At 45.2% G+C, this 17,452-nt stretch overlaps 1 protein-coding gene across 6 annotated transcripts in view; it reads right to left on the bottom strand.

Annotated features, from left to right (window-relative positions):
* TMCC1 (transmembrane and coiled-coil domain family 1) overlaps positions 1 to 17,452 on the bottom strand; it is a 130,908-nt gene that overhangs the window by 17,285 nt on the left and 96,171 nt on the right. For all 6 annotated transcript variants that reach the window (XM_040995240.1, XM_040995243.1, XM_040995239.1 and 3 more), the window contains one exon: positions 798 to 1,729. In XM_040995240.1, coding sequence (XP_040851174.1) covers positions 798 to 1,729 — 932 coding nt within the window. The remainder of the gene's footprint in view (positions 1 to 797; positions 1,730 to 17,452) is intronic.

Below are 17,452 nucleotides of genomic sequence, written 5' to 3' on the forward strand. Positions count from 1 at the left end.
CCCTTAAAGGTATCTATCTGTTCAGCCCTTGATTCCTCTTCCTTACAATCAGTCTGAGTCTGTCTCTGGCTAACAGGGTTTGCGTACTACGTTAGTTAGTTCTCCCTAGAGGATGTTATTTTTCTCTGCACGGGAAGGAAGCAAAGGAAAGGCTACATCTGCAGCGCAGGTCAAGGTGGTCTACCATGAAAATGAGTGTAGTCAGGCATAGAGAAGAGACCAGACCTCCTTTCACACAGATTTCTACTCAAACCATTTAGCCATTGGAGAATTTTCTAACTACCAGAGAGCCATTTCACAGTTACCAGACATTTGCCAACTCATGACAAAGGTTACAGACATACTTATCTACACTTCTCTCCAGTCTAATCTTCCTGTACCACTTGTCCAGAGATAAGCATGTTTAAGGCCAGATATCTACATGGTTCATTACATTCTGGCTGGGCTATACCTTTTATTTCCACAGAATTCCAGGAATTCTAGATCTTCTGATTGGGCTGCAATGGTTCTGTGGTTTTGTGATTATTAATGCATAATAAACTCCTGAACTAGAATGAGCACGGGAGACGACTGCTCCAAGCTGACTGGCAGGCCTCCTAGACCGGGAATCACCTGTGTGGCAGCAGAGCCTCCGCTCTGATGTCAGTGAAACAAGAACCTATGTGGATGTCCTAATGCATCTAACACGCTCTGGGCATTGAAGAGAAAGAGAAAGATCTTTTAAAGTCACTTCGCTGCCCCCAAAGGAAAGGAACCCGGAGCAAGTTAACTTCAGATTTCAATTCCTCATGACTTACCTGTATCGCTCCTCCTGCAGGGTCTGCATTATTAAGGAGTAATCCCTCTGATAATGTTCCTTGAGGGTCTCAAAGGATTCCTCTAGTCTGGCCTGGGTTTCCCGGATCTCCTGGATTTCGTGCAGCAGCGCATCAAATCCTGAGCTCTGCATGTCCAGGGTATTTGTTTTGGAGCTGGATGCTCCTACGCCAATGCCCCCAGTGGTGCTGTTGGCTCCCACCGAGCCTGAAGTGGCACTAGAACAATCTTCTTCACTACCATATTTTGGGCTTGACTGAAAGTTTGAAATCACCCCCAGAGCCTTCCCATCGTCCACTTGTCCTTCCTCCAAAGAGTCCTTCAGGTTAGGGATGTTGTCTGCACTGCCAAATTTGTTCCGGATTAGTGAGGCAATCTCTCTGGGCTTTGAGACCACAGCCCCTGCTGCTGAATGGGTGGCCTGGGAGAAGCTGGAAAAGCCACCTTTGACACTGTCAACCACACCTTCACTGAAGCCTGTCACCTTGGCTCCCACGTCCTTCAGCCCCTGGTGCATGTCCCTGAAGACATCCTTCGGCTGCCGGGGGATCCCATTCTGCTCCACCTCGCGCAGCTTCCTGTGATAGTGCTCAAGCTTCTTTTGCAGCTGGAGGATGGTCTGGGCAGATTTCTGGTTCTTCTTCTCAAAGACCTGCTTGATGCGGGCCGCCTGCTGCTTGTCCGCACTGTTGGCAAGCTTCAAGTACTCTGCCACATTGTCGTCTCGGGCTGTCTGGGCAATCTTGATCTGCTCCGTCAGCTTCAGGATCTTCTGCTGCAGGTGAGCAATGGCGGCCTTGGTGCGCTGAGGGTCTGGGATGCCATCCACAGAGTCTGCGTGGATGCTGCCATCAGTGCTGGAGGCCACCGCACTGGAAGTCTGGGCAAGGCTGCTTACTTCCAACCGCTCAATCTAGCATGGAAACAAGGCGTAGATGTTAGAAGAAGCCCAACATTCGCTAGCATTGCTGGGCTTAAATGTGCTGAAAATTTATTTTCAAATCTCCACACAGGAAGTGGCCTAGGATCCCTCCTGTCCTGAATAAACCCTGTCCCTCCTGTATACTGTTCACATACAAGTCCACTATGCTTTAGGCAAACACACACCACATATACCAAAGATTCTCATCAGATGGAATATGAGGGTATTCTTTTGCTAAGGGATTTATTACAGTATTGCTTTAAATAACAAAGTTCCCTCAGTAGATTTAAGTATGATTTAGGTAATTCACATCGTTAATGCATAATTAGGCTGAGAACAATATCTATGTAGAGCAGGTACATCTGCATTTGAAATTAAGTAGGTAAAAACATCTTGATATTTAAATATAACTAATTCAGATCCATCCAGACTTACATCTGAAAATATTGGCAAGATTAGGTAGGTCAGTGGCTAGGTATAAAAGCCAGATTTTTATCACAGTATCTTTTTATCCTGTCATGTCAAGGGTAATAGATCATTTGCTCACTTAACTGGTAGCTGGGGACAGGAAGAGGTACAAATGGGAAAGTACTGCTAAAGAGGAAAGGATGTTACCACACCGCAGAAACTGCTTTACCTGCATAAGGTAACTCAGAGAGGGCCAGGAAAAGTAATTAAACAAGTCAAAGATACTGACTTGGAAAGTTGTGCCTTTTACTGGATAAATAAAATGTGGTCCCCAAAAGGCCTGGCGTGGTACCCTAGTGGCTAAAGTCCTTGCTTTGCACACACTGGGATCCCATATGGGCACTGGTTCTAAGCCCAGCAGCCCCACTTCCCAGCTCCCTGCTTGTAGCTTGGGAAAGCAGTGGAGGATAGCCCAAAGCCTTGGGACCCTGCACCCACATGGGAGACCCGGAGGAGGCTCCCAGCTCCTGGCTTCAGACTGGTGCAGCTCCAGCTGCTGTGGCCACTTGGGGAGTGAATCAGAGCACAGAAGATCTTCCGCTCTGTCTCTCCTCTGTGTGTATCTGACTTTCCAGTAAAAATAAATCTTAAAAAAAAAAAAGGTGGGCCCGGCGGCGTGGCCTAGTAGCTAAAGTCCTTGCCTTGAACGCGCCAGGATCCTATATGGGCACCAGTTCTAATCCCAGCAGCTCTACTTCCCATCCAGCTCCCTGCTTGTGGCCTGGGAAAGCAGTTGAGGACGGCCCACAGCTTTGGGACCCTGCACCTGCGTGGGAGACCCGGAAGAAGTTCTTGGCTCCTGGCTTCGGATCTGCTGCTCACATTTGAAGGTTAAACTTTCCTACTTCAAACTGGGGAGAAGTCTTGTTTCCCAAACTCGGGTGGGTGGGGTGAGGTGGGAGAGACACTGGATGTGGCTTGTGAGAGCAGAGAAGGGCTCACAGAGAGACCACAGATACTGTCCCCGTTGGGCAGTAACGGACACGACCTTAGAACAGCCTCCTGAGCAAGGCACATTCCCAGGTCAAGTATCAATGGTGAGTTTTCCACATTAGAAGTTAAGGTCACACCCCCTTTCTGTGCATACGTATTTACTTGTAGAGGTTATCCCCTGCCTCCACCCCATGTTTTCATAATATACCAAATCCAAATAAACATGAAATGCCAGTAACTTTCTTTCTTCATTGTGGATATTGCCTCAGTGGCTACCTGAGCAGGAATTATGCTGATCTCAACTTTTAAACATTTAATTAGTTACTGGATTCCATATATTACCATTGATATAAAAGATACTTTCCTTCTAGATGAACAATTTAGAAATATTGAGACTGATTAACAACAAAATGACATTATACTCCACTACTTAAAAAAAAAGGATATTTGGAAAAAAGACTAACACAATACAATAACTGTCTCCTGCCTTGCCTGTCTGGAGCCAGTGAAACAGCCAGGGAGAAGGAGAGTTCCAGATACTCAAGTTATTAGAGTTGCAAACAAGAGCACCTAGGAATCCATTTTGTTCAGTGCTCAGTTTGCTCAACTCTAGAAGGTTTTCATTATTTTATTTTCTTTATGAATGAGATTTTAGATCCCGTAACTACAGTATATTATATGACCCTAAATGAGTCTTCAGGTTTAAACTCAGCTCAAAGATCACCACAATATAAAGAAAAGCAAGCCTGGTGAATATTACTCAAATAATGTCCCAAGCTTATGTATGTTTCAGATTTTGTTCTGAAGTTCTATGATATTTACACAAATACTAATTTGCATTTAATCTGCAGACCTCCTTTTGATCAAGCTTACTGAATCTAGAGGATTAACACTGATCACACTGGTTTAGGGATCTGCATAAAACACAACTTTCCAATAGTTACTTTAAAATGATCACATTTTAGATGTGATTTTATTTCCCTACACAGTAGCAGAGAGACGAAGCGGACTCTGTATCTGATTTCTGTTTACTTCCCACAGGTCATGTCCCCACACATGACTTGTTCTCTGGATCAGCAACAGGCCTGAGAGGGGACAGCGGACAGAACTCAAGTCTTTAGCCTTCAGTACTGAGTGACCCACACAGCTCTGGGAGGAAGGTGGTTTACTTAACAGAGGCACCCCAAAAATCACTGGACTACTTGGCAATGCCTCCCAATTCTGGCAGGCAGGCAGTATTCTTGAAAAGATGGGAGAAGTTGGGATAGAGAGGAGAGGAGGCTGGGGAAGAAGGGAGATGGAGTCAGGAGGAGGCAGGCGGAGCTGTGGAATCAGAGAGAGCAGAATGAGTGTCAGCACGGGCACGTCTGGGCTTCAGGCCGCGATATGTAGCACTGGAAGGATCTGATTTAGTTGTGAACTTTAAATGGACCAACTGAGGAATACTACTCTTTTTTAGTAACTTTGATTTGCAATTAGGCTGTTCACATATAATAACAATCAATCAAGATGCGGCAGTCTGGTCTAGTTAAGATACTCATGACCTATAGAAGGTTTATAGGTTCAGCACTGGATAACCAGTTTCCTGTCAGTGCAGAGCCCGGGGGGCAGCAGGGGTGGAGTTCTGACCCCTAGGTTCAGCATGAAGCAGTAACTGGGGCAATTCAGAGTAACCCAACAATAGGAGCTCGTGCAGTCTCTGCCTCTTGAATAAACTAATTAAAATTTAAAACATCAGATACATTCATCACACACAGACAACTAAATTCCAGATGTAACAGCAAAATTTGAAAATCTTTCAAAGGCAGTGTGTTAGAGCACAGGGAAGAATTTACATAAATACACACAAAAGGCACAAACGTGAAAAGCGTGATTATTGAAATCTGGCTCCCTTTAGTGCAGCAGCAGTCCAAGGGATCTGACACTGAGTACTTGGGGTTCAAATATGGCTGTTTCTTGCCACTTGACCCTGGCACTTAACCTCTGTATCCATTTTCCTAGTTGTTAGATGGCTGTAACAGTAATGCTCACTTAGATGACTTGAGAGGGTGAAATGAATTGGTAAATGTGAAACACACTTAGAACAAACAGCACCCAGGGCGCACAGCAAGCTGTCGGACTGGTTACTTTCTTTGCACCGTTGGAGAGCCTCTTTTAAAAAATTAAAGGCTTCCAAATAGGACCTAGTGCAATGGCTCAACTGGCTAATCCTCTCCTTCCTATCCATATGGGTGTTGGTTTGTTTCCTGGCTGCTCTACTTCTGATTCAGCACCTTGGGATCTTGAACCCATGTGTGAGAGCTGGATGAGGCTCCTGGCGTCAGATCAGCTCAGCTCTGGCTGTTGCGGCCATTTAGGGAATGAACTACCCATGGATAGAACTTCTCTATCTCTCCTTCTCTCTGTAAAATCTGCCTTTCAAATGAAAATAATTCATAAATATATTTGTAGTGAAGTTTGAAATGGCAATTGATACGTATATTGCTCATGACAATTATCCTGGTCATTTCTGAATTTACAGTTTATCTCAAAAATCCTTTTTCTAAAGACTTATTTTACTCAAGTCAGAATTAGGGAGAGAGCCAGCCAGCCAGCCATCTTGTTTACACTGGTTCGCTCCCAGATGGCCACGTCAGCAGGAGCTAAGCTGGCTGGGCTGGTCTGAAGCTGGGCAACAAGAGCGTCTTTCTGGTCTCTCCAGCACCTAGGCCATCAGCAAGGAAGCTGGATCAGAAGTGGAGCAGCCGGGACACAAACCAGCAGCCACACTTTTCTTGAGCCCCAAGAGGCTAGCATAGTGCCTGTACAAAGGTGACAACTAGTCAGTAATTATTATAAATGCTCACCTGAATCTCTTTAAACATGACCCTTCCAGATCTCACATGCGTTTCAGTGCCTTTTTTTTAAAGATTTATTTTATTTTTATTGGAAAGGCAGATATACAGAGAGGAGGAGAGACAGAGAGAAAGATCTTCTTTCTGATGGTTCACTCCCCAAACGGCCGCAATGGCCAGAGATGCACTGATCCAGAGCTTTTTCCAGGTTTCCCACACCAGTGCAGGGTCCCAAGGCTTTAGGCTGTCCTCGGCTGCTTTCCCAGGATACAAGCGGGGAGCTGGATGGGAAGCAGGGCCACCAGGATTAGAACTGGCGTTCCTATGGGATCCAGCACATGCAAAGTGAGGACATTAGCCGCTATGCTACCACACTGGGTCTGTCTTTCAGTGCTTGAATCTCTGTTACTACATATCAAACATATCCAAGTTTTTACAGGAAAACAGCTTCCAGTAGACGGCTTTTCCCTATAGTGCTGGTGAAGAGTTCATACTATGTTGGGTCTCAGTTTAAATTATTAACTTCCTGTTATTCAGCCTGCCTCCTCCCAATTCAACTGCAAACCACCCCTGATTATCTGAGGGGGTTGGGGACTGTTCCTCTGAAACTGCTTTGTCATGGGAGGACCTGTTTTTTTGGCTCACAATGAACAGAAGGGCCTGATGTTTGCGCTTAATGGATCCATATAAGCCTGGCCAGATGACTTACTCTCTTTTCAACAAAGCTCCAGTGTGTTCCCTATGTACAGGGTCTATGTTAAACATCAGAGATGCAAAGAAATAACACACTGCTAAGAAGCCTGCAATCCTAGTAGCGACAGACAGTAACACCTGCTTTTATGAGGATCTTTTTCTTAAAAAATTTTTTCTGTTTAATTGAAAGGCAGCCCTGGTATTTCAGTTCCTGCCACCCATGGGTGGGAGATTCTTGCTTCAAACTATCCAAACCCTCACTGTAAACCAACAGGTGGAAGATTTCTCTGGCTTTCAAATAAATAAATATAAAATAAAAAAGGCCAGACAAGGACATATTGATGAACAACTGGAACAGATCATCCAAGTTCCCTTTCAATTCTCAAATCTTTACTTTCCTACAATTCCTGCTACAACATGGTATTTATGACAGACACCTCACTAAAACAAAAGATGTCTCTATCTTTGCTTAATCCTATTTTTAGCAATTTTGATAAGCAATGTTGTCAACAAGCAACCCCCTGCCGATCTCCCTGGGGTAGGTCTGTGCCAGCGCCACCTCCCTAAGCTGGGCATGATTTGTGTGGCAGCTTGTGGGGAGCACAGGCTCCAAGGATGGGCTGTACGATCTGTAATCCCAACCCCGTTAAGGACCTAATCATTTTAATTTATTTTCTGATGATTACTAGATGTATAGCCCCATCCCATCCTACCCTTAATTCTACTCCATATTTCTAATGGTACTTACTGTACCACTTCACATTTCTATGTTTCTGATATCCTCCAACCCGCTCCTCCTGTAGTTGATGTCATCTCAGCTAATGGCTCCTTCACTGTCCCCTTGCTGTGACCCAAACCCCTGGGGTCACCCTGATCCCTTCTAACTCCATGCAGTTAGTGTTAACAGAGTTGCTAAAATAGATAGTACCAATACTTGGTATATGCTAAGTATTATTCTAAAGCCTCTTATGTGTAACAATTAGTTTAATTCTTACAACACTACAAATACTAATTACTCCCACTCCCATCTTTTTTAATGTATTTATTTGAAAGGCAGCCCCACTTCCCACCAGCTCCCTGCTTGTGGCCTGGGAAAGCAGTCGAGGACAGCCCAAAGCCTTGGGACCTTGCACTGGCGTGGGAGACCCGGAAGAGTTCCTGGCTCCTGGCTTCGGACTGGCTCAGCTCCAGCCATTGTGGTCACTTGGGAAGTGAATCAATGGATGGAAGATTTTCCTCTGTGTCTCTCCTCCTCTCTGTATATCTGCCTTTCCTTTTTTTTTTTTTTTCAAAAAAGTATGTGTCTCAGGACAGGCAGAGGCACAAAGGTTAGATTGTATTTCATTCCATACTTGAATGCCTGGGTTCAAGTCCCAGATCCTCCTTCCATTCCAGCTTCCTGCTACTGCACACACTGGAAAGCATTAAGTACGCGACAGATCAGATATCTGGGTCCCTGTTAACCATTTAGAAGCCTGGAACTGAATTCTAGGTTCCTGGCTTTGGTATGGCCTTGCCCTGGCTATTTTAGGAATCTTTAAAAACGTGTATCTTTAAAAATGTGACTAAATAATCAGGTATGTCATACTTTTAAATAAAAAGCCTAGTTTATACTTTTGCATGAATTATACTCACATACAATAGTATCCCACTCCTTTCAAGACTTCATTTGTTTTATTTTTATTCTTTTTAAATCTATTTGAGAGGCAGAGTGAGCACTAGAGATCTTCCATCTGCTGATTTACTCCCTAAATGCTCACAACAGCTGAAGCTGGGCCAGACTGAAGCTAGCAGTCAACAAATTTATCCAGGTATCCCAGCTATGCGGCAGGGACGCAAGTACCTAAGCCCTTGTGGGAGATTCAAATATTGAGTTCTGAGCTCCTGGCTTCAGTCTGGCCAGCACTGGCCGTTGCAGCCACCCGGAGAGTGAGCCATTAGAAGCAAGGTCACTGTATGGCTGTGACCGTGCATTTCAAACAATGCCCCAAATGATGATTTCTCTGTGTGGATTCTGAACATGTTGAGGATTACCTTTCTAGACTTGCTCCTTAGTAGTCTTCAAAGGCTATGAAGGCTCAAGGTGCAAACTGGTTAACATGTAAATATGATGCTGATATTGAGAATCAGTAAAAGCATGTAACTGTTTACTATGTATCCAGTACATATGAAAATACCTTACTTATATTAGTTTCACTATTTCTCAAACAACCCTAGGAGGTACCCACTATTGCAACCTCACTTTACAGCTCAGGAAACAGAGTCAGAAGTCATGTGACTTGTCCACTGACACTCAGCCGGGAGGAGACAGAGTCAGGACCTAAATCAGAGTCCCTACTCTTCATGGTAGCACTTCTTCTAGCAGCCAGGACCAAAAGGAGGCAATGAGGATTTCTACAGTTAGATTCTGGATGAGAAATCTATGTGTGTCTTTCCAGAAGCTCATTAATTACACACGTGCAAAGCAGGAGGCAAGCTACTACAAGGAGGTGTGACAGTGACATGTCATTATTCAAAGGTACTCTGTATAATAAGAGGTGGAAAGAGAAGTTAAATAATTTCATATGTAAAGTGCGCACATTAAAATAGCAGCAGTAGTGATTCTAGCTGGTCAGCCAGATAGCAGAGCAGTATAGCAGAATGGGAAGTGTGGACCTTGGGGTTAAGTACAGCTAGAATTTGAATCCTTACTGAAAAGTTATGTCATTTGAGTCTACTTTCTAATTTTCAGAAAGTAAGTAACATTTCTCTTGCAGGATTAAAGAACAAATGCAGGGCTGGTGCTGTGGCGTAGCAGCAGGTAAAGCTGCGCCCTGCGGCACTAGCATCCCATGTGGGTGACAGCTCGAGTCCTGGTTATTCACTTTTGATCCAGCTCCCTGTTAATGAACCTGGGAGGGTAGCAGAAGATGCTCCCACGTGGGGGACTCAGAAGCAGCTCCTGGCTTTGGACTACCCAGCTCTGGCCATTGTAGCCATCTGGGGAGAGAACCAATGGATGGAGATCTGTCTCTGTCTGTAACTCTGCTTTTCAAATAAATAAAGTAAATCTTTAAAATAATGCATACACATTCCTTAGTACAGGCTTGAAATCTAAAAGGCTTCAAAGCAGCTTCTAACATTAAGTCACAGAGCTCTATTTAGGTGTTTCTGTAAATATTTTTTGAAACAACTTTATTTGTATTAGGTCAAAGTTTTGTGATAAGGCTGAAAGTTGCTAGGATACTCAAAATGAAAATCTACAAAACAGGAGAGACATATTCTAAATGGCCACAATAGCCAGGGCTGGACCTGCTGAAGTCAAGAGCTCCTTACAGGTCTCCCGTGTGGGTGCGGAGGCCCAAGTATTTGGGCCATCTTTTGCTGCTTTATCAGGCATATTAGCAGGGAGCTGGATCAGAAGTGGAGCAGCTGGGACTCAAACCAATAACACTCATGGGATGCTGGCATCACAGGCAGAAGCAGCTTACCTTGTTATGCCACAATACTGGCCCTGGATCATCTAGTTAAGATACATGTACTCCATAGTGGCCATGGGTTTAATACCCAACTCTGGCTCCCAACCCCATTAATTGGGTTCCAGCCTTCCATGTGGGAGACCTGGATTAACTTTCTGGCTTCAGCTATGGCCTTGGCCCAGCCCTAGCCGTTGTGGACGTCTGGGGAGTGACTGGGCAGGTGGGAGCTATCTGTCTCTCACATGAATTAAACAAAAGAAGCTGAACGTAGTCTTTAAAGTCCTGCATGGTTAGGCCGGGGTCTATGTGTCCAGAGCTTCACTTCCCAGTTTGCTTTCTTACTTCCTGTCTACACTGAGCGGCCTTTTTCAGCCCAAAGTGCTCATCTGCTTCTCACTGTGCTGAACATTAACATGACCAATCCTAGTCATCGCTCTCAGCCCGCCGTGCTATATTGGTGCTGGGCACACACTGATGAATAAAACACGGGATCTTGCTTCATGAAGGTTGTGGCTGAGCAGTGGAGACAAAAACAAAAAACAAGACCAGGGTAACAAAACAACACAAACTACAAAAAATAGAAAGAGCAGAGAATGATATGACCCTTCTTTCTGTAGGTGTCACACAGCAAGAGAATCCACAATTGGAGTATTATCATAATCAAGAGCAAAACAGTTAAGGAATGTAGCAATTCAAACAGAAAAAGGTTTTTTTTCCGTTTAAAAACAAGTATTTACAGTAATTCTCTAAGTGCTCACTACTTCCTAGGATCTATTAGGTGAAAGAAATGTTGGGAATGCTGAGAGGAAGGGTTAGCAGCAGCAGGGGGTACCTGTCAGGCCACCCCAAGGAGAGGACCCTGCTGGCCGATTCGCAAAGCTTACATAAGCAGTGAGTCAGCACAAAGTCAGGTGTTAGGAGAGCTGCTCTGTACCCTCTCCACACAGCCGGGACACTTGGCTCTCCTTGATGGCGAGAATGGCCCGGAACAAGACCTGAGGTTGGCTAATGAAAGAGTCACTTATCTCCCAGGAACACTTGCAGAAGTTATGAATGATGGGAAAGTAAGCCTTCATGCTCACAAAAAGCTAAGAAAAGCACCCACCTTAAAAGGAGAGCAACGTTTACAGGATAATAGAACATGGAATAAAATGCTAATACAGATTCCAAAATCAAGATTTCAAAATCTGCTAAAACCAAAAGTATAAAGACAGCTAATCCTCACCTTTATGGAGGTCTATAAATGTTTCAGGGTTGCTTTCTATAAAAGCTAGTAACTGCAGAAAGTTTCATCGTGACACAATTGGGTCTGGCAAAGAAAACTGCCCATATGAGGGACTCAGGCATAGTAGAGGCAGCCGACACAGCCACTGGCCGTGGAACGGCAGTGCTAACGAAGCAAGATGAACACCCACCAAGGCGCAGCCATGAAAATAGCAGACTTGTCCACCTCCACACTTCTGCTCCCAGCCTACTGCTGTTCCGCTGCAACAACTCAGTAAGGGGAGGCTTTCATTTTTCCCTTTCCACTTGAGGCCAAAGGGAGAGCTGGAGGAGTAATTTTGACTATTCAAAGGGAAAAGAGACCTAATTGTTAGTCAGCATTCTTTGCTCTGACCATTCCTGGCTTCTTTCTGTTCACAGACATTTGGACAAAACAGGTCACAATCCGCATGGCCAGAAATAACGTTTTCTATTCTAACCCCATTGATCAGTCCTTTTCAACAAATACGATCCTGCAAAATATTTTAGCTCTTGCTAAGATGCAGTTCTTTATATACAGCAAATTCATAAAGCAAGAAAAAAAATCACAAGCAACTCATCTGTCTTACCAAAACCCCGGTGAGGCAGCCTGCCGATCGTGCTCGCCACAAAGCGCATCCTTCATTTGTGCACTGCCAGGGCAAGCTTGGACCGTGAAACAAATCACGACCTCTCTTGGTGACTAGCTCTTCCCATCTGCCCCCGCTTCCAACTGCACAGGAGCTGTGGCGTGGCCTGTCACTGCTGCACACACTGTTTCCGAGAATAACGCCGTAAATGAGGGCGGCTACCACTGGGAATGCATCGCCCACCAACCAGCCGAGCCGCAGTGGAGCGTCGCATGGATCCTGGGGCTTCTTGCCTTCACAGCCTCAGAGAATTGCCCTTCCCAGAATAGGCAGGTGCAGCCACACCACGTCAAGGTCCCCACATGGCCAGTCCTCCGTAGTGCCCACCTCGGCCCAGGCTCAGCCCCAGGTCTGCCTCTTTCTTGCATCAATTCTTACAGCTTTCTCCATCTGGGAGCCTGCAAGGACTTTGCTCAATAAACAGAAAGCGCCTGCCAAGCAAGTGTGTGCTGTGTGTGTGCGCGCGCACGCGTGTGTGCACCATTTGCTAGAGCTGCTAATGCAAATGAATAATTTGAGACTTGAGATCACAAACAGTATCTGCCTCTCTTCTCTTCTCCAGCTGGGAGCATCTTTTATAAAAAACAAAAGCATCCAACTGGTTGGATTTAAAGCTACAGGACAGTAATTCAACATCCACATTTGTCTTCTGATTTAAATTGGACAAAGCTGAGAATAGCTTAAAGATGAAAAATAAACAATATTGTTTAGATAGCATGATTTAATCACCACAAAGGAAAAATCTACTAGATGTTTCCATATAAGTTCGCCAGAACAGAATTTCATACTATCCTAATGTTTCTATTCTTCTAATTTCAGTTCCTAAAATCATTTAAGTGAAAACTGAGCAAAATTTAAAAATGAGCCTGAGACCCTAATTCATTGAGGACAAAGAAGATGCTTGAATGAAAAGCCCTGCAGTTCTCTAAAGTCTAAGGGCAGGATGCCAGCTCCACCTTCGTAAGCCCAGGCTCAGCCCCGACTGCGGCGTCAGCATCCCCAGGACTGCACTGGCCTGGAAAACTCCCCGTGACTTTTAGACAAGCTGCCAGAGCTGCACTTGCTCCCTGTAAAAGCTGTTGGAGGGAATGCACATAGCAGGAATTTTAATTATTATAAAATACAGTGTAGCATGTACCAAGTGTAATTTTGAGTGATATTTCTCCAAGGTTGATATGCAAAAGTTATGAGGCCTGATGACCATCTAATAGTCCAATGCGGTCCCTTCCGTGAGCCTGTAGCAGGGGTAATTTCTGTGTTTGCAGCGGAGTCGCGGGGCTGGGAGTGCAGGCCTGTGCACGGCTGGGAAGTCAGAGGCCTTTCCAGCAGCACTAACCAGAAATCACGCAACTCACCTCCGGGACAGACTGACAGTGGGCGTGGCAATAGGCTCTTTGTCTTGGGATAAAGAGTAGGTTGTATGGTTTCACCTGAATAAATATTTGTTACTCAAATTCTGCAATGCTAGCATCAACACTAGTTTGTTTGCTTAAATCTGTTTATTAGCACTTTCAGTACCTTGTTTTTTTTATACAGTGCACTTTTATTCAATCAAAGAGGAATGAAGTGCTGACACATGCTACAATGTGAATAAACCTTGAAAACATTATACGGAATGAGAAAAAGCCAGACACAAAAGGTCACACATTTTTATGAAATGCCCTGAGTGACAAATTTATTCAGGCAGAAAGTGCCTTCGGGCCTTTCAGGCTGAGTAAAATCTGAGGAGGGGTGGCAGGTTTTATCTTGGAGTAAGAAAACTGTTTTGACCTTCCCTGTGTAACAGCTGTACAACTCTGCAATCTGCGAGGAAGCAAGTCCTATGAAGTCACACGAGACAGGGCGCAGAGGCTTCAGACAGGCGCTCAGCTCACAGGAGCCAATGCTGCAGCCCACTCCCAAATGCTGTGTAATTTTAAGCCTGTTCTTAGAATCTTGGCGAGTCCTGGTTGGTGCTCTCTCTCATATGGGATCTTGGCATGTGCAAGACAAGGACTTTAGCTGCTAGGCTACTGCACTGGGCCCTATTATAATTTATTTAGCAACCTAGGAAAGCTTGCAACCATCAGCAGTTCCAATGTGATTTCAGGTCTAACTGGGAACTCTTGAATCTCAGTGGAGATCTTAGTGTAGCAAAACTTGTAGGTAGGGCCTGGCGCGGTGGCGCAAGTGGTTAAAGGTCCTCGCCTTGCACGCCCGGGATCCCATATGGGCGCCGGTTCTAATCCCGGCAGCCCCACTTCCCTTCCAGCTCCCTGCCTGTGGCCCGGGAAAGCAGTCGAGGACGGCCCAAAGCTTTGGGAACCTGCACCCGCGTGGGAGACCTGGAAGAGGCTCCTGGCTTCAGATCGGCATAGTATCGGCCGTTGCACTCACTTGGGGAGTGATTCATCGGACGGAAGATCTTCCTCTCTGTCTCTCCTCTCTGTATATCCGCCTTTCCAATAAAAAAAATAATAAAAATAAATCTTAAAAAAACAACAACAACAAAAACTTGTAGGTAAAATACATGCACTTTGGGTCCGGCATGGTAGCCTAGTGGCTAAAGTTCTTGCCTTGTATGCGTCAGGATCCCATATGGGTGCCGGTTCATATCTTGGCTGCTCTACCTTCCATCCAGCTCCCTGTTTGTGACCTGGGAAAGCAGATGAGGATGGCCCAAAGCTTTGGGACCCTGCACTGGCGTGGGAGACCTAGGGGAAGCTCCTGGCTCTCTGCTTTGGATCGACTCAACCTCCAGCCATTGTGGCCACCTGGGGAGTGAACCAGCAGGCAGCAAGATTTTTTCCCTGTCTTTCTCTCTTTACATGTGACTTTCCAATTAAAAAAAAATTTTTTAAAATACATGCATACTTTTGATAGCACATGTGAAGGAAATCTCTCTAAAACTGACCTCACTGGTTTTGTTTTTGGCAACTGGCCTGGGCCACTCACCATGGTTGAATTGTTCCTGATGTTATTGCATGTTCTTTTTTTACAGGAAATCAGCTTGACACAGATGACATCAGGGCCGCCCCCAACTGCTACCCCAGGATACACACACACACACACACACACACACACACACACTTTAGTTTCTTTTTATTGGGAAGTCAGATATACACACGGGAGGAGAGGCAGAGGAAGATCTTCCATCTGCTGGCTCCCTCCCCAAGTGACCACAACAGCCAGAGCTGAGCCAATCTGAAGCCAGGAGCCAGGAACCTCTTCCAGGTCTCCCACATGGGTGCAGGGTCCCAAGGCTTTGGGCCATCCTCTACCGCTTTCCCAGGCCACAACCAGGGAGCTAGGTGGGAAGTGGGGCTGCAAGGATTAGAATTGGCCCCCATATGGAGTCCTGGTGTATGCAAGGTGAGGACTTTAGCTGCTAGGCTCTTTTGCTGGGCCCAAAAAGACATCTTTTAAAAATAATTTTATATGACACATTTCAAAATATATAAAAGCAGATTTAATTATAAACTCATGGCCGATACAATGCTTCTGCTCCACATTATCTGGAAGCAAATTCCAGACAAAAGATGTTTTCCTTAAAAACCAAAGATACTCCCAGAAGCTTTCCGAGATGTTTTTAACAAAGCCTCTCAGCTGTCAGAGTCATGAACACCACTTCACTTTTCAGACAAAATGCCAACTGTCCTCCTTCCTCCTCTCTCCCTTTACTATATTCAACTCAGCAACATGCACCGGGAAAACTGCCACAGGGCCCCCAGAGACTGTTCTGTTCAAAAATACTCATTTTCTTGACGATGATATCTGATATGATTTTAGGACAAGTTTTCCCCTTCCTCAAAAAGTGACAAATGTTTAGAGAAAGAGAAATGAGGAGTCAAAAAAATTTAACAAACATGATACATCAGTGACGGTCTGGAGTCACAGAAACGGTTCTCGAGCTGGAGTAAGGGGCAGGTGGCAGGCGGCAGGTGCCCGGCCGTGCATTCCCCAGGGCCTCTGGCCCAGCCCTCCTCCTGCTGCCAGGTCAGGCACAAAGCTCCTAACTGCACTGACTTCGCCCTGGGACCCCATAAGTGGTAGGTTTTGGGGGAATGTCAGTAGTTCCATGTAAGTACAATGGAACCCCTGTAAGCTTAGTGGGGAGGCAGAAAAATGCCAAAGCAAGGAACTGGAAAGTCATAACAGTAAGGCAACAAAGGTCTTTGCTTAGTGCTAGAAAAATGAGGTTTCACCAAATAAGTAAATAAGTAAACAAAAGCACCACCCTTCTTGTCATCCAGGACACTTAAAGAAACTGTATAAGGAACTAAGATTGCTTATTTACCTGAAGAGGATCAACTGTTACAATGTCACATGCCACATGCTGGTCTGTAACTTTATAAAGCACCCAAGTGTCCTTGCGGGCCTAAGAACTCGATGCTGAATCTAGCATGACAGAGGACATCACAGGGTGGCCAGAGCAAGGGTCCTGGCTGACCTCGCTTTTCTCAGGAAGCCAGTAATGCCGTCACGGCGACCTCACTCTACCCTAATCACCTCCCACAGGCTCTGCACAAATATCACTAGCACAAGACCTTCCAACACACACACTTTTAGGGAAAACAGTGAAATCATAGCAACCAGCTAAAGGATTCAAGGGTGCCACAGGCAACCGTTTCACAAATGCAGACACCCCAAATCCTGATGGTATACCACCCCCTTGTTCAAGGATGGCCCAGATAATTTCCAAATGCTATTTATAAGGTAACTGCAGAGGTATACAAAAATTTACTCCATAAATTAAATGAAATAACCAAATATTATTTTTGACATCATATAACATAATAGAGAAGAGTAGCTTCATGAGGTTTATAAAGGGCCAGTTGTGGGGCTGGTGCCATGGCATAGCAGGCTGAGCCTCCACCACCTGAGACCCAGCATCCCACAGGGGTACCACCTTGAGCCTGGCTGCTCCATCTTTGATCCAGCTGCTTGCTTTTCCTGTCTGGGAAAGCAATGGAAGATGACCCAAGTCTTTGGGCCCCTGGACCTATGTGGAAGACCCTGAAGAAGCTCTTGACTCTCCAGCCTGGCCCAGCTGCAGCAGCCATTGTGGCTACGTGGGGAGTAAACCAGCTGCTGGAGGACCTTTCTTTGTCTCCTCTCTGTAACTCTGCCTTTCAAATGAAAAACACCAAAAACAAGCAAACAAAACAAAACAGCAAAGGTTAGAAGGAAAGCACACACTAGTAACAGCTGCACAGGAATATCAAAACAAAACACTAGACCTTTACAAACTCCCAAAGGCTGTTCGTTCTTATGTTTTTAGGGAGTGAGGAAGACAGTGTGTGAAGAACATTTCTAAAATAGCAGGCTCATGAGGAAACAAGTCAATCTTTGGTGGGGACCATCATGTTCCAAGTTAGGGCACACCTTCAATGTTAAATGAAGAAAACTTAGAAATCACAAACATATAAAGCAAACCACTGGAACATGCTCCGGCAT

Source organism: Ochotona curzoniae, unplaced genomic scaffold (genome assembly GCF_017591425.1).
Source record: "Ochotona curzoniae isolate NIBS_2020 unplaced genomic scaffold, NIBS_Ocur_1.0 contig_908, whole genome shotgun sequence".
In the NCBI taxonomy this organism is placed as follows: domain Eukaryota; kingdom Metazoa; phylum Chordata; class Mammalia; order Lagomorpha; family Ochotonidae; genus Ochotona; species Ochotona curzoniae.